The 23,591-nt window shown below is 42.2% G+C and overlaps 1 protein-coding gene across 1 annotated transcript in view; it reads right to left on the minus strand.

Annotated features, from left to right (window-relative positions):
* Positions 1 to 14,852, minus strand: part of LOC142245858 (prolyl endopeptidase FAP-like) — a 164,861-nt gene extending 150,009 nt beyond the window's left edge. The window contains exons 1-2 of the mRNA XM_075318841.1: positions 14,786 to 14,852; positions 14,490 to 14,571 (exon numbers count right to left, since the gene is read on the minus strand). Coding sequence (XP_075174956.1) covers positions 14,490 to 14,571; positions 14,786 to 14,791 — 88 coding nt within the window. The 5' untranslated portion in view covers positions 14,792 to 14,852. The remainder of the gene's footprint in view (positions 1 to 14,489; positions 14,572 to 14,785) is intronic.
* Between the last annotated feature and the right edge of the window lie 8,739 nt (positions 14,853 to 23,591).

Consider the following 23,591-nt stretch of genomic DNA (forward strand, 5'->3'; position numbering starts at 1 on the left):
TACTGGTACAACAACAAATGCTGAGACCCCAACAAACCTGTAACTAATCGTCCTATGTAATGAAAAACCACAATCTGGAATATCAAATAGAACTCTATCTGGAGATATAATAACCAAATCTCATCTATTAGTGGATGATGGTCGGTCACAGTATAAAATATTGAGATAAAACCACAGAAATAAGCCACAGTATACCAGTACAAAGCATTTTGCCGCTGCCAGACTCCCAGCGCAGGTAGCTTTCATACAAAATCCATCAATGCTGTTAAAGTGACTGCTGCTAAGACTTAATGCAATAACTTTGAAAGATACATATAAAAGAGAAAAAAAGCAAAAACAGTTTTAAAAAATATGAAAAAATAAAAAAAACACAAAAATTCAAATCACCCCCTTTTGTTCCATTGAAAATAAATAAATATATTTGGTATCGCTGTGTACAGAAATGTACGATCTATCAAAATATTAAATAAATTCGATCGGTAAACAGCATAATGAGACAAATCGAAACGCCAGATGCAGTTTTTTGTCAGCCACAACAACAGAAAAAAAATGTAGCAACGGGATCAAAATTTTATATACGGTATATCCCAAAATAATATCAATGAATTCACCAGCTCGGGGCGCAAAAAACAAGCCCCACACAGACCCAGATCCTAAGCGATCAAAATGTTATGGCTCTTGGAAAGTCATGGCACAGGCAAGAATATTTTTTTCCAAAATCTCTAAAAATTTTTTCCACGGCTTAAATAAAACAAAAAATATACGTGTTTGGTATTTACTTAATCGTACTGACCTGAATTGCCAGGACAGCTTTAGAGTAAAATGAATGCTGTAAATAAAAAACACCCCAAAAAACAATTGCAGAACTTCACTTTTTTTCTATTTGGTCACACTTGGAATTTTTTTCCTGCTAACATAACATAATAAATAATAATAATAATAATAATAATAATAATAATAATAAAAACCAAAATAATATAATAATAAAAATAATAATAATAATAATAATAATAATAATAATAATAATAATAATAATAATCATAAAAAAATAAAATGAATAACATCATTCAAAAGTAATACTCATCCCACAAATAACAAACCATCACATGGCTATATCGACGGAAAAACCTTATAAAATTATGGCTCATGAAATAAGAGGAGGAAAAAAAAGTGCAAAAAATAAAACTCACAAGGGCCTTAAGGGGTTAAGACTACTTGTTTAAATGATTTCCATTTGATTGGAATACTATAAACATGTTTGCTTTCTTCCAAAAAAGGGGCCGCAGCCGGTGCGCTGTGTCTGGTGTTGCAACTCTGCGCGTTCCAGTGAATCAAATATATTTACAAGAATAACAAAATATTCCTAGAACTTCCTTATTATTTTTGCCAAGACTATGGATTCTGAAAGCTACTCCTCTCAGAATCAAAATATATTAAGTATTGTAAAACTCCTACCACTGTGCATGGAGTCTTCCCGACCACAGAGAACACAAATTACCCTATCTTCAGCACATTTTCTGAGGTCAGAGATGAATTCCTTCTTGGTTCTTGCAGTAATATGAGTTTCCAAGAAGAAATTGAACCTGCAGATTTTGACAGACTTAGTAAACTACTACTGTCCTATTCAATGATTGACAGATTTTCCTGTCCAGTGGGTCCTCGGAAAACACATAAAAGATGTCAACCAGATGTTAGTAAAAATATGACGTAGATCCTTAAGTTATTCTTAACTTCCTATCTTCTCAAATAAACTTTTCTTTTGTAAATGTTCCCAATTGTTTCTTCTATATTAAAGTAAAATTTCATTAAAATGATATTAAATGTGCCACAACGGCGTACTGTGAGGTGCCAGTAACTGGGCACGACATGTATTTTGCTCTCCCTACGCTGTGGACCCTTACCACTCACCAATTCCCTTCTTATTGAACCCCATACCGCCCAAGTACTTGTTTTGTATTGTAAGAAAACAATGATATAATTAGTTTTTCACTTGGTCCTCTATTTATTTCCCTTTTGTTTTGTATTGTTTTTTTTGCTGAAATCTGAAAAAAAGTTGTACAGTGTGATATTTATTTAACTCTCAACTATTTTCTTGTGTTTTTTATGTGACTATTTTATTATTTGATCCCTAATCCTAACCCTAGCACTAACCCAAAACTTAGCCCAAATTCTAGCACTGACCCTAAATCTAACCCTAACCTTAGCAATAACCCAAACTCTAGCATTAACCCTAAATCTAACCCTAACCTTAGCAATAACAAAAAACTCTAGCACTAACCCTAAATCTAACCCTAACACTAAGGGGTACTTTGCACACTACAACATCGCAGTTGCGATGTCGGTGGGGTCAAATCGAAAGTGACGCACATCCGGCGTCGCTGTCCACATCGGAGTGTGTAAATCGTTTTTGATACAATTAACAAGCGCAAAAGCTTCGATATCGTATCATCGGTGTAGTGTCGGGCATTTCCATAATGTCGCGGTAGCGACAGGTACGATGTTGTTCCTCGTTCCTGCGGCAGCACACATCACTGTGTGAGAAGCCGCAGGAGCGAGGAACATCAGCTTACCTGCGTCACCGCGGCTCACGCCGGCTATGCGGAATGACGGAGGTGGGCGGGATGTTTACGTCCCGCTCATCTCCACCCCTCTGCTTCTATTGGCCGCCTGCCGTGTGACGTCGCTGTGACGCCGCACGACCCGCCCCCTTAGGAAGGAGGCGGTTTGCCGGCCAAAGCGACGCCGCAGGGCAGGTAAGTGCATGTGATAATGTTAATTTTCGCTACGGCAGCTATCACAAGATATCACAGCTGCGACGGGGGCGGGGACTATCGCGCTCGACATCGCTACCATCGGCTTGCGATGTCGTAGTGTGCAAAGTACCCCTAACTCTAGCAATGACTGTAGCCCTAACCCAAGTACTACCCTAAATCTAACCCTAACCCTAGGACTAACCCTAGCACTAACCCTAAATCTAACCCTAACTTTAGCACTGGCCCTAGCACAAACCCTAAATCTAAACCTAACTCTAGCACTGACCCAAGCCCTAACCCTACCACTAACCCTAAATCTAACCCTAACCATAGCATTAAGCCTAAATCTAACCCTACGGGACAGCGCACACGGCGATTAATACAAAGTGATTTGAATGCGATAAAAAGTCGCATTCCACTCGGACCAATATTACTCTATGGGGCAGCTCCCATGAGCGATTTTTTTCTCAGTCCTAATTAGATCGAGGAAACAGTCACAGCATTCTGCGGGTGGGATGCAATCCTGTTTCACTCACCATTCAAACCTATGGGTGCGAGAGAAACATCACATTGCACTAGCATTACAGCGGAGTGCAATGCGATTCTCGCATCAGCCGGCAGCGGAGAAGATAGGGAGATAAATCCCCCCCTCTCCTCCACAGCGCCGACCCTCCCCTCCGCAGCGGTGTTCTGACCACAGGATCGGGCCACAGTCGCTTGACATTCTGCTTCCACAGTGCTGTGAGCGTGAGTCGAGTGTCATGCAGAGGTCTTTTTTCACTCAATAGTGGGAATATTCATTGAAGTTACCTTATTGCTTGATTTTTGGATGGGATTGTTATCTAAAATTTTGTGTTTGTATACTGCACTTACACAATAACCCACTGGAGATCTTTTGTTTCAATTTGTTTTGCCCTCTTGTATCTAATTTTCAACTTCAGCATACAACTTGGGTTTATTGAGTATATTGCTGTCTGTTTCAGGGGTTGATATATTAGAATCATCTTATGAGGGACTCTGAGCCATGTATTTTTTAAACTTTGTGCTTTTTTAATTGTTTTTAATTGTTGATGTGCTCACTTTTTTTTGTGTAAAAAAATTGTATCAATAAAATATTTACATTTTTCGTGGTGATCCCCCTCTCTTTGCCACATTCTTTTTTCTCCTTCATATTTTGAGTGTCATGCGGACACTTGCACTAATCACCGTGTGGCCCCAGCCTAAAAGCTGCTTTACACTAGGCGACATCGCTAGTGATGTCGCTCGTGAAAGCACACGCCCCTGTCGTTTGTGCATCACGGGCAAATCGCTGCCCGTGGCACACAATATCGCTATGAAGCGTAACACGTTCTTACCTTTCTAGCGACGTCACTGTGGGCGGAGAACAACCTCTTTTTTAAGGGGGAGGTTCGTGCGTCGTCACAGCGACGTCACACAGCGGCCCACTAATGGAAGCGGAGGGGCGAAGACCGGCTACATTAACGACACGCCCACCTCGTTGCCGAAGGACGCAGGACCGCTGCTGTCCGTCGTTCCCGGGGTGTCACACATAGTGATGTGTGCTGCCTCAGGAACGACGAACAACCTGCGTCCAGAACGAGCAAGGATATTTTGAAACTGAACGACATGTCAACGATCAACAATTAGCTGAGTATTTTTGATCGTTAACACTCGCTCATAGGTGTCACTAACGACGCCGGATTTGCGTCACGAATTTCGTGACCCCGACGACATATCGTTAGAGATATCGTTGCGTGTAAAGCCCCCTTTACTCTAGCACTGACCCGAGCCCTAATCCTAGCACTAACCCTAAATCTAAAGGCCCATTTACACACAACGATATCGCTAACGATATGTCGTCGGGGTCACGGAATTCGTGACGCACATCTGGCGTCGTTAGCAATGTAGTTGCATGTAACAGCTCCGAGCGAGTGTTAACGTTCAAAAATACTCGCCTAATCGTTGATCGTTGACACGTCGTTCATTTTCAAAATCTCATTGGTCGTTGTGGACGTAGGTTGTTCATCGTTCCTCAGGCAGCACACATCGCTACGTGTGACACAACACACACACAACAACAGCTTACCTGCATCCTCTGGCAACGAGGTGGGCGTGTCGTTAATGCGGCTGTTCTCCGCCCCTCTGCTTCTATTGGTCGGCCACTGTGTGATGTCGCTGTGACGGCACACGAACCTCCCCCTTAGGTTGTTCGCCACCCACAGCGACATCGCTAGAAAGGTAAGTATATGTGACGGGCGTTAGCGATATTGTGCGCCACGGGCAGCGATTTGCCTGTGACGCACAAACGACGGGGGCGGGTACGCTCGCTAGCGATATCGTAGCATGTAAATGGGCCTTAACCCTAGCACTAACCCTAAATCTAACCCTACCTCTAGCACTAGCCCTAACCTTGTAGATGATATTAAAATGTCTGCATGATGGATAGTTAGATTAACAGTGGTTTGACATTCAGGTTTTGGAAATGTTTTAGCTCTAAACCAAAAGTGTTTCTAAAAAGAATGGGGAATATAAAGCAAAGATGTATATTTCTCATTTTTGCTGGGTCCATTTCTTGCTTTGGTTTGAAAAATTGCATTAAACAATAGTGTTGTCCAAAAAATGTATGAGTCAACCCTAAAAGGATTCCTTTATACTTTTCTCTTTTGTATGGGGCATGGACAGTGACTGAAGCTATGTTCCACCAACACTCCTAATATGGGAGACTAAATATTATACAGAAGCCAAAAATGACACAGGATGAACATCGTCTAAAAGTGACCCAGCAGATTCAATTTATTGTTTGTTTATTTTTGTAACTAAACATACTTTTCAAATTAAACATTCTGTAGGATAACTCCATTAAAAAATGCTAAAAAAAAATATATCCTTAATTAAAAATAATTATTTTGGTGGTTACCACTCCTTACTGGGAATAGCTCCTGATACATAAAATAGAAACTCTACACAAATAATGTCAGTCAACAGATTTAATCAGGGCCCGTGCCGTCATTTGGCAGAGAAGTTGTAAATATCTGACATGCTTCATCATCGTCTATAACCAGTGATCCACTTCTTCACACCAGTCAGTTTCCATGGTGACAGAATTTGCTTAGGATCATCGAATATTCCCAACATGTCTGCCATGGGACGACGACAGCCGTAGGTAAATCTGGTCATATACATAGAACATTTGGCCACACGTCCGGTAACCAGTATTCAAGTCAAAGGGGGACGTTAGGGGAGATGCAGAGGTCGCGATCACACCCAGATTTTGGAACCTAAGAGGGCGCTCTTATAAATGGTTCACTAAGGTCCCGGGAATAAAAACTTATTATGGATGAGTGCTCCGTCACATGACGTCCTTGGCCCCCCGGCTGACATTCTTTTTGTGTGCACTTTACTTCTAGCGGTGGGCCTGGAAGACTGTATAACATATTTTCATCTTGCTGCTATTATGCACGTGCACTTTATACCCACCCTATTGATGTAGTTTTGTCCTGCAAGGTTGTGCCCCCCTTACTTGGATTCTACTTGGATTCTTTGCTTAGCACCCATTTGTGTTGTTTTGTACTCTGTACATTATTTATGATATGTGTTTAATAAATTAAGTCTTTTGCATTTAATTTTTTGGTGGATTTCTGACTCATATTCTTGTATAGGTTTATATTGCTTTTGAGTCACTAACTACCACTTTTATTATGCTTGGTGATATAATTGGGGGCGTAAGCTGGGTTCAGGTTTTCCTGTGACTCCACTCCCCACCCCCTTTCTCTCAGTTCAGATGTCGTTAACATGTTCAGTATTGAGTAGAAGGTCCTTTTGAGCTAGTACAGCCATGAGTCTTCTTGGGAATGATGCAACAAGTTTTTCACACCTGGATTTGAGGATCCTCTGCCATTCTTCCTTGCAGATCCTCTCCAGTTCCGTCAGGTTGGATGGTGAACGTTGGTGGATACCATTTTCAGGTCTCTCCAGAGATGCTCAATTGGGTTTAGGTCAGGGCTCTGCATGGGCCAGTCAAGAATGGTCACAGTGTCGTTCTGAAACCATTCCTTTGTTATTTTAGGTGTGTGCTTAGGGTCACTGTCTTGTTGGAAGTTAAACCTTAGTCCAAGTCTGAGGTCCAGAGCACTCAGAAAGAGGTTTTCTTCCAGGATATTTTTGTACTTGGCCGCATTCATTTTTCCTTCAATTGCAACCAGTCGTCCTGTCCCTGCAGCTGAAAAACACCCCATAGCATGATGCTGCCACCACCATGTTTCACTGTTGGGATTGTATTGGGCAGGTAATGAGCAGTGCCTGGTTTTCTCCACACATACGACTTAGAATTATCACCAAAAAGTTCTATTTTCGTCTCATCAGAACAGAGAATCTTATTTCACTTAGTCTGGGAGTCCTTCGTGTTTTTTTGCAAACTCTATGTGGGCTTTCATATGTCTTGCACTGAGGAGAGGCTTCTGTCGGGCCACTCTGCTATAAAGGCTTGACTGGTGGAGGGCTGCAGTGATAGTTGACTTTTTGTAACTTTCTCCCATCTCCCTACTGCATCTCTGGAGCTCAGCCACAGTGATCTTGGGGTTCTTCTTTACCTCTCTCACCAAGGCTCTTATTCCACGATTGCTCAGTTTGGCTGGACGTCCAGGTCTAGGAAGAGTTCCGGTGATCCCAAACATCTTCCATTTAAGGATTATGGAGGCCACTGTGCTCTTAGGAACCTTGAGTACTGCAAAAATTCTTTTGTAACCTTGGTCAGATCTGTGCCTTGCCACAATTCTATCTCTGAGCTCCTTGAGTAGTTCCTTTGACCTCATTATTCTCATTTGGTTTGACATGCACTGTTAGCTGTGAGGTCTTATACAGACAGGTGTGTGCCTTTCCAAATCAAGTCCTATCAGTTTAGTTAAACACAGATGGACTCCAATGAAGAAGTAGAACCATCTCAAGGAGGATCACAAGGAAATGGACAGCATGTGACTTAAATATGAGTGTCTGAGCAAAGGGTCTGTATACTTATGACTATGTGATATTTCACTTTTTCTTGTTTATTAAATTTGCAAAAATTTCTACATTTCTGTTTTTTAGTTCCAACCAGATGGGGGATGGGGTGCAGAGTGTACATTAATTGGAAAAAAAAGGCCCCGACCGCTCCTCACCAGTATGTGTTTATTTATCTTTATTTTACATATAAATATGTGCTCAATTCTGTCTTGTCCCTCCTCCCTTGATGAAGCTCTTGTAGCGACACGCGTTGGGTGATCTTTCTTGTACACCATGCTTTGGGGCTGCAGATATTGTCAGCTGGTATTTTTACTGGGAACTTTGGTTTAATATGGACCCTGTTTGAGTCTCTTGGGATTATTTTGACCTCAATACCTTGCTTCTTATGTACCATCTAGGTTTGTTCCCAGGTTTATTTCACCTGATTGTGAATACCATTTATAATAGCTTACTGGTTGCTTTGAACATGTTTACATTGTCTATCTTTGATGACTTATATTGTCATTTCACTTTAATAGTGTCAAATATGTTTCTCTGTCAGATGCTTTTTTCCTCAAGCTTGATGGTGTTTTATTGGTTTTAATGTGGTTTTAATGGTTGCACATTTAATAAACTTATTGTTTTTACATTTTGTTGTGGGTTTAGTGCTTCTTTTGCAATTAAATCAGAAAAATAAGCCACAAATTAAATCTTTGAAAAAGGCGCCAATTGATGAATTGTTGCAAATCGAAAGCTCACTAATTCATGTATTCATGCCAAAAAACTGATGATTCGGGACCTAAGTTCACCATCATTCATTAGTAAATTCTTTAGCACTAAATTTTCTTCGACATTCACACTCTCTGATTAATCTCCCTTCAGCTATGTGAGTAAGATTTTCCTGCCATGACATCAGAAGTCATGAGTGACCTCCTAGTGAGGACATGATCCTTTTACTATAGACATGGGACTGAAGGAGCAGTACATGATTTCATTAGTATTAATAGTGGGAGGGGAATAGAAAAAATGTCTGCCATGTATAATAAAAGCATGTAAAATACAAATCTACTGTATGCACTAGAGTCAGTTTTCCCTCTACCCAGAAACTACAAATTCAGATTCTACTCATACTCATTAACATAAGGTTTAAAGTGGAATGTCTTTTGGGAAAATTGCAACATCTTTATCGGTCGAACAAGTCACAGCACCAATAAAGAGTCCATAACAAATGTCAAATGTGTATATATATATATATATATATATATATATATACAGTACAGACCAAAAGTTTGGACACACCTTCTCATCTCTGGAACAACTGTTAAGAGGAGACTTTGTGCAGCAGCCTTCATGGTAAAATAGCTGCTAGGAAACCACTGCTAAGGACAGGCAACAAGCAGAAGAGACTTGTTTGGGCTAAAGAACACAAGGAATGGACATTAGACCAGTGCAAGTCTGTGCTTTAGTCTCATGAGTCCAAATTTGAGATCTTTGGATCCAACGACCATGTCTTTGTAGAAAAGGTGAACGGATGGACTCTACATGGCTGGTTCCCACCGTGAAGCATGGAGGATAAGGTGTGATAGTGTGGGGGTGCTTTGCTGGTGACACTGTTGGGGATTTATTCAAAATTGAAGGCATACTGAACCAGCATGCCTACCACAGCATCTTGCAGCGGCATACTATTCCATCCGGTTTCCGTTTAATTGGACCATCATTTATTTTTCAACAGGACATTGACCCCAAACACACCTCCAGGCTGTGTAAGGGCTGTTTGACTAAGAAGGAGAGTGATGGGGTGCTATGCCAGATGACCTGGTCTCCACAGTCACCAGACCTGAACCCAATCGAGATGGTTTCAGGTGAGCTGGACCACAGAGTGAAGGCAAAAGGGCCAACAAGTGTTAAGCATCTCTGGGAACTCCTTCAAGACTGTTGGAAAACCATTTCCGGTGACTACCTTTTGAAGCTCATCAAGAGAATGCCAAGAGTGTGCAAAGCAGTAATCAAAGCAAAAGGTGGCTACTTTGAAGAACCTAGAATATAAGACATATTTTCAGTTGTTTCAAACTTTTTTAAGTATTTCATTCCACATGTTTTAATTAATAGTTTTATTGCCTTCAATGTGAATCTACAATTTTTAGAGTCATGAAAATAAAGAAAATTATTTGAATGAGGAGGTGTGTCCAAACTTTTGGTCTGTACTGTATATATGGGGTTTTTTTTGTTAGGGGGTCTAATGGTCCTCTGGAAAGAGCAAGTACATTGAATCATCAAGATTTTGAAGATGGAAAATAATGTTCAGAAATTAACTCAAAAATGATGAAAAGGGGCCTTTTTGTCCAAGGATGTTAAGGTACATGGCTGTCACGATAGTGTCGGGGTAACTGAAGTAGGGACCTCTAAATTGTCCCTCAGACTAGAGACCCTGCGCTGTCCCTTATCCCAGAGGTAGGCTTGATGGTTGCCAGGTCTGGACCGCCAGCATTATCCTAACTACCTGTCCGAATCCTGATCTAACACCCCCTCTCCCCCACCACAGGAGAGGGCCAGGACCGGAGAAGCAAACTCCACAAATACCAAAGACAGGGGAAAAACACAAAACACACGCACACTGCAATCAGACACGAGGGAGAGACAATACGTGCCCAGGAAGAAATAAAACACAGAGAGGAAATAGACTATCAACAGTGATCTTTTCACACCACACAGGAAAGCACACAACAGACCACCAGGCTCTGGAACACTACAATAGGGGCCGGTATCACTGAAGCAACGCTGAGCTATATTCGGCAAGGAGCAACTGGATCTAGTACCTTATAAACAGTGAAGGCGGCTGTGAGTTGTCATTAACAGACGGAGCCTCTAACATCAGTTCATAAAGCTAGCAGGGATTAACTCCTGCTGGACTGGAGAGCTGTGAAGCTAAAACAGCCAAGTCAGGCTAAGTAACTAAGAGACCTCAGATTGTTTGTCAGACTCTGTGGAGTGAATAGAGTCCGGCGCCGCCGTGACACCCAACAAGTGCAAAACTGGACACCGCATGACAGTACCCACAATGAGTTTTATTCACGTTTTCAACACTATTTTTGCTGTGTCAAAAATGCAACATTTTACTGTACAAGCAAAGGGGATGGGATTACTAGAAATCTCATGTCCAAAGAGCTTCTTTTTTATGCTGCATAAACTGTCAATACATTTTAAATAGGATTGAGATCAGGGATTTGTGATGGCCACTGCAAAACTTTGACTTTGTTATCCTTAAGCCTCTTTGTAACCAGTCTGGCAATATACTTCAGGTCATTGTGCAATTGGAAGACTCATTTCCGCCCAACCTATAAGTTCCTGGCTGATGTCTTGAGATGTTGCTTCAGTATTACCACATAATCTTCTTTCCTCATGATGCCATCTTTGTGTGAAGTGCACCAGTCCCTCCTGCAGAAAAACAACCCCACAACATGATTCTGCCACTCCCATGTTTCACAGTTGGGATGGTGTTCTTAGGCTTCAAAGCTTCTCCCTTTTTCCTCCAAACATACCGATGGTCATTAAGGCCAAACAGTTCAATTTTAGTTTTGTCAGACTACAGGACGTTTCCAAATATTAAGTTCTTTGTTCCCATGTGCATTTGCAAACATCAATCTGACATTTTTATGTTTCTTTTGGAGTAACGGCTTCTTCCTGACAGAGTGGCTTTTCAGCCCATGTTGATACAGTACTCGTTTTCCTGTGGATAATGACACAATCTTACCAGCTTCTGCCAGCATCTTCACAAGGTCTTTTGCTTTTGTTCTTGGGTTGATATGCACATGTCTGACCAATGCACGTTCATCTCTGGTACACAGAACCTGTTCCTGAGCGGTATGATGGCTGGATATCCAAATCTTGTTTGTACTTGCGTATAATTGTTTTTACTGATGAATGAGGCATTGTCAGGTATCTGGAAATTGCACCCAAGAATGAACCAGACTTGTGCAAGTACACAATTTTCTTCCTGAGATCTTGGCTGATTTTTATTTACTTTCCCATGATGCTACACAGAGAAGCCGTGTGTCTCAGGTGTGCATTAAAATACATCCACAGGTGTGTCTCTAATTAACTCAGATGTAGCCAATAAACCTATCAGAATCTTCCAAAGACATGACATCATCATATGAGCTGTCCCATATTGTTTAAAGGCACAGTACTCTTAGTGTATGTAAACTTTTGACTTTGCAGAAAGTAATAAAAATGTCTTAAAACATTCTCTCTCTCATTATTTTGGCATTTGGCAAATATAAATGATTTTGGTTCCTAATTGACCTAAAACAGGAAAGGTTTATTCTGATTTCATGTCAGATAGTGAGAAAAACCTGCAGATGTGTCTTTCTAGATAGTGAATGAAACTTCTGGTTTCAACTGTATATACTGTATACTAAACAGACAGACGTCTCCCTCTCAGTACTTTCCCAAGTGCAGAAAACTGCTGCAAAAAGTTGTTCTCCATAGATCACTAACCTCTGATATTACTGGGGTAGACTAACCTAGACTCGCAGTGTCAAACATCTAAAAAGCTTCATTCTAAAAAGTAGTTATTCATAGGGACCCTTCTATTCATGGATCTCCCAATGTCTCACATTGTGAGGTGCACTTCAATACTCATCTGAAGAGGAAGTAAACATTTACCAACTGCCAAAATCAGCTGATCAAAGAGGTTCTAGTATCAGGACCCTTTATACAACTGTTATTTAGAGACAAAATAAAAGTCTCAGAAGGTTCCTACAGATTTCAGACAACTAAGAACCAATTTTCATTGGATGCCACCTTGAGGAACATCCACGATGAATATCCATGGGGAACATCCATAAGTAATATCCACGAGGAACATCCAAGAGGAACATTCAAAAGAAACATCCACAAGGAACATCCATGATGAGGAACATTCACAAGGAACATCCACGAGGCCCATATGAATGCTGTGCCTCATGGATGTTCATGTGTTTTCAATGGGGAAAGGGGAGTAAGTTTCTTTCAAACATCTCTGATGGCAACTTTTTTCCTGGAAGTCTAAAGTCGAAATTCAACAAACCTCATTCTTTTTTCCTCTTAGAGATAAGAGCCAAGAGGAAGTCATTATATCAGATGGACAGCAAGTCAGCTAACTTTTCTCTAATGTGCATTGGAACTTCAGCATTTAAAAATAGACATCAAACCACATCAGTGTGCTGAGTATTATTATCACTACCATCACTACATACGGCAAATGATACACAAATCAACATGATGAACTGCAAATCTTTAAAAATTCTATTTACGTTTTGCAGCATATATACCACAAATAGTATTTACTTTATATTCATATTTTTGTAGAATAAGTGTCACCGCATGGAAGTATAGAACATCTCCCCTTAAGGACTCAGATGCCCCTTATTTCTAAGTATTGGCTAAAAGGGGACATGATGGTTATGCTAGTCACTACTTACGGATATTATAGACAGAAGGGTGGTCAGACAAGCCGGGGTCAGGTAGCAGGAGGACACGTCAGGACACAGGGAGTAAACAGAAGCATAGTCAAGTGACAGGCTGAGGGTCAGAATTCCAGGAGAATACGTATAGATTCAGGGATCAAACAGAGACGTGGTCAGGCATCGGTCCAAAGTCCAAAGCCAGGAAGTAACGACAAAAACAGGGAGCGGGCAGTAAGGAGTCAAATATCAGTCTGTGGTCAAGAAACTTAGATAAGAACACAAGCACAAACACAAGCCAAGAGCACAACTACAGAACCAGAGAGTACGACTGGTGAGGTTCTGAGAGAGCATGCTTAGTAATGAAACAGAGCAATTACCAGGAAGGTGGAACACCTGAGTAATCAGCACCTCCCAGAACCTGCATAGTATCCTGCGCTGTCAAACAACCTGTCGGCTTGTGGTCAGATAAACATAGTAAAATATCTCCAAATGCAAAATGCTCTGCACAAAGGAAACATGTCACTACTGGCTCTGTAGTTCAGGAAAGCGCAGCAGAACATCACCTGTGTGCACAATGCTCTTCACAAAGGAATAATGTCACTGCCAGCTCTGTAGTGCAGCAGAGCATCACCTGTGTGCAAGATGCTCCGCACAGAGGAATCGTGACAATGACCTATTTATGATTGGTTTCCAGGAAAGTATTGAATTACTGTAATGCTGTGAAAATTGCCTGAGCACATTATGATCCCTTCAGCTGCCAGATATCCACCCTTTCATGATCACTCTTTTGGAGAAGGGATTGGTCATTTTCACAGCTGACTCTATTGTGTTCTCCCAAAAAGTGACGACAGAAGAGTATGGGAACTCCCTGTATCATAGGAATTAATATGCACGTGTCTCAGCTAAACATAAAAAACAAGGAACATGGGGCCAAATCATTTTTTATCTGCAATTATCTAGTATAGGGTGAGTTTAGTTTATTACTAGGGATGATCGAATACCACAAATATCCGACTTCGCGAATATCCAACGAATAGGTCGCCGCTATGCGAATATTCGATACGCAATGTAAGTCTATGGGAAGCCCAAATAATTGTTATTCGGGTTTCCCATAGACTTACATTGCGCATCAAATATTCACGAATAGTCGAATAGCTGCGACATATTCGGCGAATATTCGCGAAGTCGGATATTTGTGGAATTCGATCATCCCTATCTATTACGTTTTTGATCATAAATAATAAAATATATAAATAACAATATAAATTATAGAAAAAAATTAAGTTTAGCAAACAATATAAAACCTACTTACCGGATTTAAAAAGTACAATCATTATCACAGGTATTAAAAGAACAATAGCTGCCGCTATGACAATTATTACTTTTAACTGAGCCTGCAAAATATAAAAAAAAAATAAAGAATAAAATCAGAAAAAAATAGAATAACAATGCAAAGTATCTAAACATTAATTAAGATTATACAGTTACAATCAGATTTGATTGAGTTAATCTCTTTTTAAAAATCTAAAATACTAGAAGAAATATTACATTCTCAAATAGTAAAGATTTTAACTCCTAAAATAAAAGGCTGCATCTTAAGGAACTCACCTTCATCCTTACTAGAAATATAGGAAAGTGAGAGGTCGCTGCAGAGAATTGCTTCCGAATGGTTGTGAAGTGCCAACGTGCAGGAAGTTTTCTTATGAATCACAATTCCTCCAAAACTCCGTAGATTTTGCTCAATACTTTGAAACACTTGGCAACCTTTGGAGATTTTTTAAAAAAAGAAATTGAAAACAGATTTTATGGGCGTATTTTGCTTTTGGGAAGAACAGTGGGTGGCTCCAAATCCCTGTGTCCTGCAGAAGTTGAGCTAAACTTACCATCCACCTATGACTCAACGATTTCATATAGAAAAATGTGCAAGCAGGTCAAATCTGCCACAAAGGACTAAAATCTGCCACAATAAGTGACTATAAAAGGTAACGGAGTGATCTAAGAACAGCAATGGATAGCGGTTTAGTAGAAAACGTTTGTGTCTGTTTCTTTTTATGATTCATTTCCTGCAAAAACAGGACTGCAAGTCATAAGATACTGCAAAGTAATAAGCGCAGAATGTTAAGGTCACATAACACATGGGATGTATATACAGGCACACTTCGCTTCCTATATTTTTTGTGAGTATGTGTGTATAGGTGAGACATGCAATGCATGGATTTATTTTGCATTTTGTTAACATTAAAGGGATTTACCGAACATAAAATATTGTTTACTCGGTTCTGTTCACTGTGTAGTGGCCATTTTCAGCTCATATTGAAGTGATTAGTTGGTGAATTGCAGTACATGGACATAACCAGTAAACAGTGATTAGAGACTTGTGACAACTCTAGGACCGGAGATTCACGTTGCTCTGTGATTTTAAATATGTTTTGTGTTCTGTTTGTGCAGCAAAGGCTAATGGCATTTTCCTTTTTGGTAGCTTCTGGTTAGTTCACGTCAGGTGCAGCCGCTTTGTGACCAGTCCCATCTCCTTTAAATAGTCACCAGATCCATCACCTGATGCCGGTAATAGAATCTTATTCTGTTTCTGACCACCGTGGAGAGAGGACATTTTTCTTGGAGCTTCTGGTGTTATTTTGCTGGAGCTTAGCTTTTGCAGTGCTACATTTTGGAGCCTAGTCGGCTGCAGCCTTGGTGTCTGGCTGGAGCAGTGAAGTTTGTTTATATATCCTTTTGTCTATGCTCCCCTGTTTGTCCTTCCTAATCTGTGTGTCGTACTCACCAACCTTGTCACTGTCCAGGGTGCATGGTGGGACAGTAAGGGTCTAGGCATGCGACGGTGACAAAAGCAAAGACTCATATAGGGACATTAGGGAAGCTTAGAAACCAGACACCGGTTAGTGTCAAGAGATGGCCCATTCCCCACTCCTTTTCATCAGGGTTCTCCTCTCGCTTACCATCTCCGCTTGATATCCATGTATTCTGTCGTGTGCAGGACAGTTGTTGGTCCGTGCGCATATGCCATGCCATGTGTCGGACATTCGGTAATCCAACCATGACAGGAGTCACACTCAGTTTGCTGTTTATATCCAGTCGCCAATGAGGATGAATAGTGTTGATGGGTGGGAGTGCTGGGTGTCAGACCTCTATTGTTCTAATCTGAATTCCAGATACACTTATCACCCCTGAAATAATCAACTTTTCTCAGAACTCAACAGTAACTGTTTCTTTATTACACCTAGTGAATATTCATGACTAAATTTACAACTGGAAATTTCAGTTACCATTGAGAATGGGACATGACCCTACATTTTCAGCACAGACTAAATATTGTGGGAGTCTGTAGGTAACACCCGTATACAGTATATATACCATTGTCATCATTGTTAATCGAGTGACCTATGGTGGCGGTGAGTTATGGTATGGGCAGGCGTATATTGTGGACAAAAAAAAAAAAGATACATTTTATTGATGCCAACTTGGATGCAAAGAGATACTATGATGAGATTCTGACCACCATTGTTGTGCCTCATCCACGACCATCAGCTTATGTTGCAGCTGATAATGCACGGCCCCATGGTGCAATGATCTGTACTCAATTCCTGGAACCTGAAAACATCCCAGTTCTTGCATGGCAGCATACTCACCGGACAGGTCACCCATTGAGCTTGTTTTAGATGCTCTGAATCGGCGTATACAACAGCGGGTTCAAGTTCCTGCCAAGATCCAGCAACTTCGCAGCTATTGAAGTGGAGCGGAGCAACACCCCACAGGCCACAATAACCAACCTGATCAACTCTGCACAGGTTGACTATATTTAATGTCTGTCAAACATAAAATATCTTCTGGATAAACTGTGTAGCTCATTTATGTTGAACCCCCTAATAGGCAGTGTTTTTTGATGACTGATGTTTTATGTCTCTGATCTGCATTTACATAACACGAGGGTCTTCGATCCTTGGGAGACTTGTGACAGGTTTGCGATCTGAGTTTCACACTGTCTTGTGAGACTCTGGGCTTTAGACAGAGTTGCTTTATTTTGGCGCAGCAAGGGTTCAGAACCCTTTCCTTGCTGGTAGTGCCTTACTACTCCTACCTCAGGTGCAGCCGGTTTTGGACCACCCCCTTCCTCTTTAAATAGTCACATGTTCCATCATATGATGCTGGTTATAGATTTATTCTGAACTGACCAAGTTGGAATGAAGAAGCTTCTTGTAGCTGCTGGTGTCCTGTTGCTTAGCCCTGGTGCTTGTCTGCAACTGTGGAAATTGGCATACATCTTTTGCCTTTATTCCTCTGTCTGTTCTCCTTTGCCTGTGTTTTACTACTGCAGTGGTGTAGTCTAGTGCACTCACCAGCCTAAGCACTAGCCAGAGTGAGTGAAGGGACAGCTAGGGACAAGGCATGTGACAGCGGCGGGGAGAAAGTCCCGCTTAGGGACATTAGGGTGCTCAAGGTGCAGAGTCAGGTTTGTCAAGTGGTGATCGAACCTCTTTGTTGTGGGCGATTCCTTGCCAAGTGTGACACTTCTTATTTATTTATATCTGGCCTTCCTGTCATTTTTTGTACCACCAACTATACTTGGGTTGCACTAAGTACCTTATTTGACTTCATATATCTTAGTACTGTATCCGTATGAACTGGGATACTGATCTTTATACGTTCTTAACCTTTTGTACTTCTTGTATATTGTTTTTTCCTCTGGTGATTTATAAATATACATGTATTCGCTATTTATATTGTCTTTTATATGTATAATAAAACCTGATAAAGGGTCTCTTGACCCGAAACATTGTGTGTAATGAATAAGAACGTCAAAAGTGGTGTTTATGTTAAGTCTAGAATATTTATATAAATCAATGGTTGAAGCAAACTGTTCTATTTATCTCTACAAATGTAGATACTTGGTTGAGAGGAGGCCATCTCACCTAGAACGTGCACCCGTACCCCATATGCTGCAAAGGAGTTGTTGTGTCTTAAAGTGAACCTGTCAGCAGAAATTTTGCCCTAATCCTAAAAGTTTCCCCTTCTGCAGCTCGTGGGCTGCATTCTAGCAAGGTTCCTATAGTTATTCTGCCCCCTTTTAGATCAAAATGAATAGTTTATAAAGTGGTACCTTTCAGTTTGAAAATCTTGTTAATTCTACCATGGGGGCGGGCTGTCTGTTGTCCGTTACTGTCCCTCCTGCCGCTTTAGGCCGTCCCCCAATGCTCATTTACATACCTCAGGACGGCGCCCAGTGCGTCCGAGGTCTTGCGCATGCGTCGTGCCACTGTAGCGGGACTGTGCACAGTGGGACCACTGGTGATGTTTCGCAGGCACAAGATTATGGGCGGCACTGTGATTTTCATCAGCAAGCTCCCGCCCATAATCTCGTGCCCACGCTTTCCCCTCTGCCTCCACCGTTCTGCGCATGCCCTGGCCAGATGACCAGATGATCGGTGGTGTCCTGCTCTGCTCCTCCCATCTATTTGCTGCTTCAGGGCTAGATAGGAAAGTGGTGACGTTGGGTCATCTGGCCAGGGCATGCGCAGAACGGTGGAGGCAGAGGGGAAAGCGCGGGCACAAGATTATGGGCGGGAGCTTGCTGATGAAAATCACAGCGCCGCCCATAATCTCATGCCTGCGCAATGTCACCAGCGGTCCTACTGTGCACAGTCCCGCTACAGTGGCACTGCGCATGCGCGAGACCTCGGACGCACTCGGCGGCGTCCTGAGGTATGTAAATGAGTGTTGGGGGACGGCCTAAAGCGGAAGGAGGGACAGTAACGGACAACAGACAGCCCGCCCCCGTGGTAGAATTAACAAGATTTTCAAACTGAAAGGTTCCACTTTATAAACTATTTATTTTGATCTAAAAGGGAGCAGAATAATTATAGGAACCTTGATAGAATGCAGCCCACGAGCTGCAGAAGGGGAAACTTTTAGGTTTAGGGCAAAATTTCTGCTGACAGGTTCCCTTTAATTTTTACTATGTATCAACTATCCTAAGAATAAGCAATCAATATAAAAGTATCATGCGGTGGTTGGCTTTGCACTCCCTGAGGCACATGGCAGCATAGAACTCTGTTGACACCGCAGAGTCTGACAAGCAGCCTGAGGTCTCTTAGTTGTTCAGCCTGACTCAGGTGTCGGCTGTGTTTTGCTTCTCTGCTCTCCGGTCCACCAGGAGTTAATGCCTGCTGGCTTGTGAACTGTTGCTAGAAGCTCTTTCCGCTAATGACCATTCACAGCCACCTTCACTCTTTATAAGGTTGTGGATCTGGTTGCTTGTCGCCAAATATAGCTCAGTGTTGCTCCTGCGATATTAGTCCCTATAGTAGTGATCCAAAGCCTGTTGATCTTTCATCTGCTTTCCTGTGTGGTGTGGAAATATCCCCATTGTTAGTTGATTTTATCCCTGTGTTTTACTTCCTCCTGGGTTCGTATTGTCTCTCCCTTGTGTCTGATTGCAGGGTAAATGAGTTTTGGTTCTTTCCCCTGCCTGTGTTATTTGTTAGGTTGTCTCCTCCGGTCCCAACTGTTGCACAGCTTCTAGCTTCCCAGTTGCAGAAGAAATGAAACAAATGGAGTTGAAGCATCTGGAGGTAAAGACAGCATTTTTGAATGGAGATTTAACAGAAGATATTTACATAGAACAACTTCCAGGATTCAAAGATAAAAGTAACCCGAACATGGTTTGTAAACTACAGAAAAGTATATACGGTTTAAAACAAGCTGCTAAAGCGTGGAAAGATAAAATCACAGAAGTGCTCACAAATGAAAAATTTAAAAGAAGCAAATCTGATCCTTGCCTATACACAAAAAGACTGATGGAAAAATGGATCTATGTACTCATATATGTTTATGATATTTTAGTTTGTTTTGAAAAAGAAAGGGATAAAGAGGACATACTAAAAATTCCATCTACTGTTAGATCAGCATAAAGTCCTCCTTCACATAGACAAAGAAGTCCTCATCTGTTGCATATACCAACACCGGCCCTTTCCTTGGGTGGGGGAGAGGGGGTGTAAGACCAGGGCTTAAACAGGAGTTAGGGTCACGCTGGCGGCCCAGACCTACCTACTATCAAGCTTACCTCTGGGATAAGGGACAGAGTAGGGTCCCTAATTTGAAGGTCAGCTTTTAGGTCCCTCTTCTGTTACCCTGCTTCCTTGTTATGCAAAGTCTTGGACAACCTCTTTATAATGTGATATCTTATTACAGGATTCAAAAATGAGTTTTCTGCACCAAACAATTCCTTCACAGCCTGTACTCTAACACATTATCATATTTGAAAGCTGTAAAAATGTTATTCTGGACTATTTGTCTTGGAGCAACCATATGTAGTATTCAAATATAGATAATCTGATTGTGCAAGGGGATGAGGGGTCTCATTTTTTGTCCTTTTAAACGTAATAAAAATGGAGAAGGCATAGAATATTCAATAAATACATAATATTTAGAAAAAAGACAATTTATTATTTTTTATTTTGAAAAAATAGGATAGATATTTTTAGTAAAAGTTTTTTTCTTTTGTTTTTTTTCTTGACAATGTGAAAATTGATCTGGTCATGTAGGGTAGAAAACCATCTGTTATTTAGTAAGACATCTGCCTAGTCTACTCTTAACACATGTATCAGCAGCACTGGAATCCTATGTTTATTATTATTATTATTTATTATTATTATTATTATATTATATAATTTATTATCACATATTATTTAAATCTAATTTCTTTTATTATTTTTTATATTTTCTAAAAGTATTACTTGGATGATTATTTATAGACTAGAAGGTGGCCCGATTCTACGCATCGGGTATTCTAGAATTTACGTATTGTGTAGTTCATGTATGATTTTTGTTATATATATATATATATATATAGATGTTGTTGTGTGTAGTTACCAAGTGTTTGTGTAGGGCGCTGTACATGTTCTGGGTGTTGTCTGGGTGTGACGGGGGGTGAGAGCGGTGTTGTATGTGTGTTGCGTGTGTTGCGTTGTTTGTGGAGCACTGTGTGTCTGTAGCGTTGTGTGTGTGTTGCGCGGTTTGTGTGGGTGTGGTGTGTTTTGGGGGGAGGTATGTTTTGTGCAATGTGTGTGTTGTGCGGTATGTGCGTATATTTATGTATGCCACGGTGTTTGTGTGTTGGGTGTTGTGTGTGTGCAGCGTTGTCTGTGTGTGTGGGTGTCTGTGTATGGCGGTGTTTGTGGTTCCCAGTGTGTGTGTGGTGTGTTGTCTGTGTTTGTTGGGGGGAGGTGTGCACCTCCCATCGTGCTCCATCCCCCATGCTGCGCACCCCCATCGTGCCCCATCCCCCATGCTGCGCACCCCCCATCGTGCTCCATCCCCCATGCTGCCCACCCCCCATCGTGCTCCATCCCCTATGCTGCGCATTCCCCATCGTGCTCCATCCCCGATGCTGCGCACCCCCAATCGTGCTCCATCCCCCATGCTGCGCACTCCCCATTGTGCTCCATCCTCCATGCTGCGCACTCCCCATCGTGCTCCATCCCCCATGCTGCGCACCCCCCATCGTGCTACATCCCCCATGCTGCGCACCCCATCGTGCTCCATCCCCCATGCTATAATAGTTCTCCTATTATACTCAGAGAGGAGTATAATAGGAGGACTATAATAGGAGGAGTAGTCCTGGGGGGAGAGGAGTATAATGCCGGCTCCCTGCACATGTGTACCGGGAGCCGGTGTACGCTGGTAACTATGATACACATCGGGTAACTAAGGGACCTTAGTTACCCAATGTGTATAATGGTTACCAGCGTTCACCGGCTCCGTCAAGGTCCCAGCATCGCAAGGTTATGTCTGGCGCTGCTGGGATCGTGACGGAGCCGGTGTACACTGGTAACTATGATACACATCGGGTAACTAAGGGACCTTAGTTACCCGATGTGTATAATGGTTACCAGCGTTCACCGGCTCCGTCAAGATCCCAGCATCGCAAGGTTATGTCTGGCGCTGCTGGGATCCTGACGGAGCCGGTGTACACTGGTAACTATGATACACATCGGGTAACTAAGGGACCTTAGTTACCCGATGTGTATAATGGTTACCAGCGTTCACCGGCTCCGTCAAGATCCCAGCATCGCAAGGTTATGTCTGGCGCTGCTGGGATCCTGACGGAGCCGGTGTACACTGGTAACTATGATACACATCGGGTAACTAAGGGACCTTAGTTACCCGATGTGTATAATGGTTACCAGCGTTCACCGGCTCCGTCAAGATCCCAGCATCGCAAGGTTATGTCTGGCGCTGCTGGGATCGTGACGGAGCCGGTGTACACTGGTAACTATGATACACATCGGGTAACTAAGGGACCTTAGTTACCCGATGTGTATAATGGTTACCAGCGTTCACCGGCTCCGTCAAGATCCCAGCATCGCAAGGTTATGTCTGGCGCTGCTGGGATCGTGACGGAGCCGGTGTACACTCGTAACTATGATACACATCGGGTAACTAAGGGACCTTAGTTACCCGATGTGTATAATGGTTACCAGCGTTCACCGACTCCGTCACGATCCCAACAGCGCAAGGTTATGTCTGGCGATGCGTGCGGAGGGCCGGGGCGAGTGGCCAATCCATGCGGAGGGCGGGGCCAGGCCGAGGCGAGCGACCAATCCGTGGGGGGGCGGAGCCGAGGCGAGCGGCCAATCCGTGCGGGGGGCGGGGCCATGGCGAGCCCAGCGGCCAATCAGCTTTGTGTCACCGTAAGGACACAATTTTGGAGCAAGACAGACAGACAGACAGACAGATAGACAGAATAAGGCAATTATATATATAGATGGAACATTGAGAAGTCGTAATATTGACAAATGAATATATTTGTCAATCTCTGCTATGTAAAAGGAACCTGTCATCTTATTTATGCTGCCCTTATCACAAATATCTTGAATAAGAGACCGGATCTTGCATTAGAAACATCCTTTTTTATTCTCAAACTGTCAAGCGGTGATCAGGTCCACACTCGCAGGGTGCTGTTGTGGCGTCGAACTCTGTTCACATTGCAGGAGTCCAACAGGTAACCTGATCTCTCCTAATTGCTCAGCCTCAGCCGGGCGTCGACTGAGTCATTTCCACTGCTTTTCAGTCCTGCAGGAGTTAAATCCTGGTGAGTGGTGTATGGCTCCTTGAGACTCAGGTTGCTAATTCCTATTCAGCTGTCTTCTCCCTAGTTAAGGTTTGGGAGTCTGTTTGTTGCCGCCGATAATAGTTTCAGCTTATGCTCCTGCGATTCTGGTCTTTGTGGCGAACCTATTCTTGGTGACCAGTAGTTTGCTGTTTGAGTGATGTGGAAGTTTACCTGTTCTGCGTTTACTTCCTTCCTTATATTTATTCTCTCCCGTACATGTATAGTCTCTTCTTTGTGTTTGTGTGCAGTGTGTATAGGTTTTGCTTTTCTCCCCTGTCCGTGTCA

The sequence above is a fragment of the Anomaloglossus baeobatrachus genome, chromosome 7 (assembly GCF_048569485.1).
Source record: "Anomaloglossus baeobatrachus isolate aAnoBae1 chromosome 7, aAnoBae1.hap1, whole genome shotgun sequence".
Taxonomy (NCBI): Eukaryota; Metazoa; Chordata; class Amphibia; order Anura; family Aromobatidae; genus Anomaloglossus; species Anomaloglossus baeobatrachus.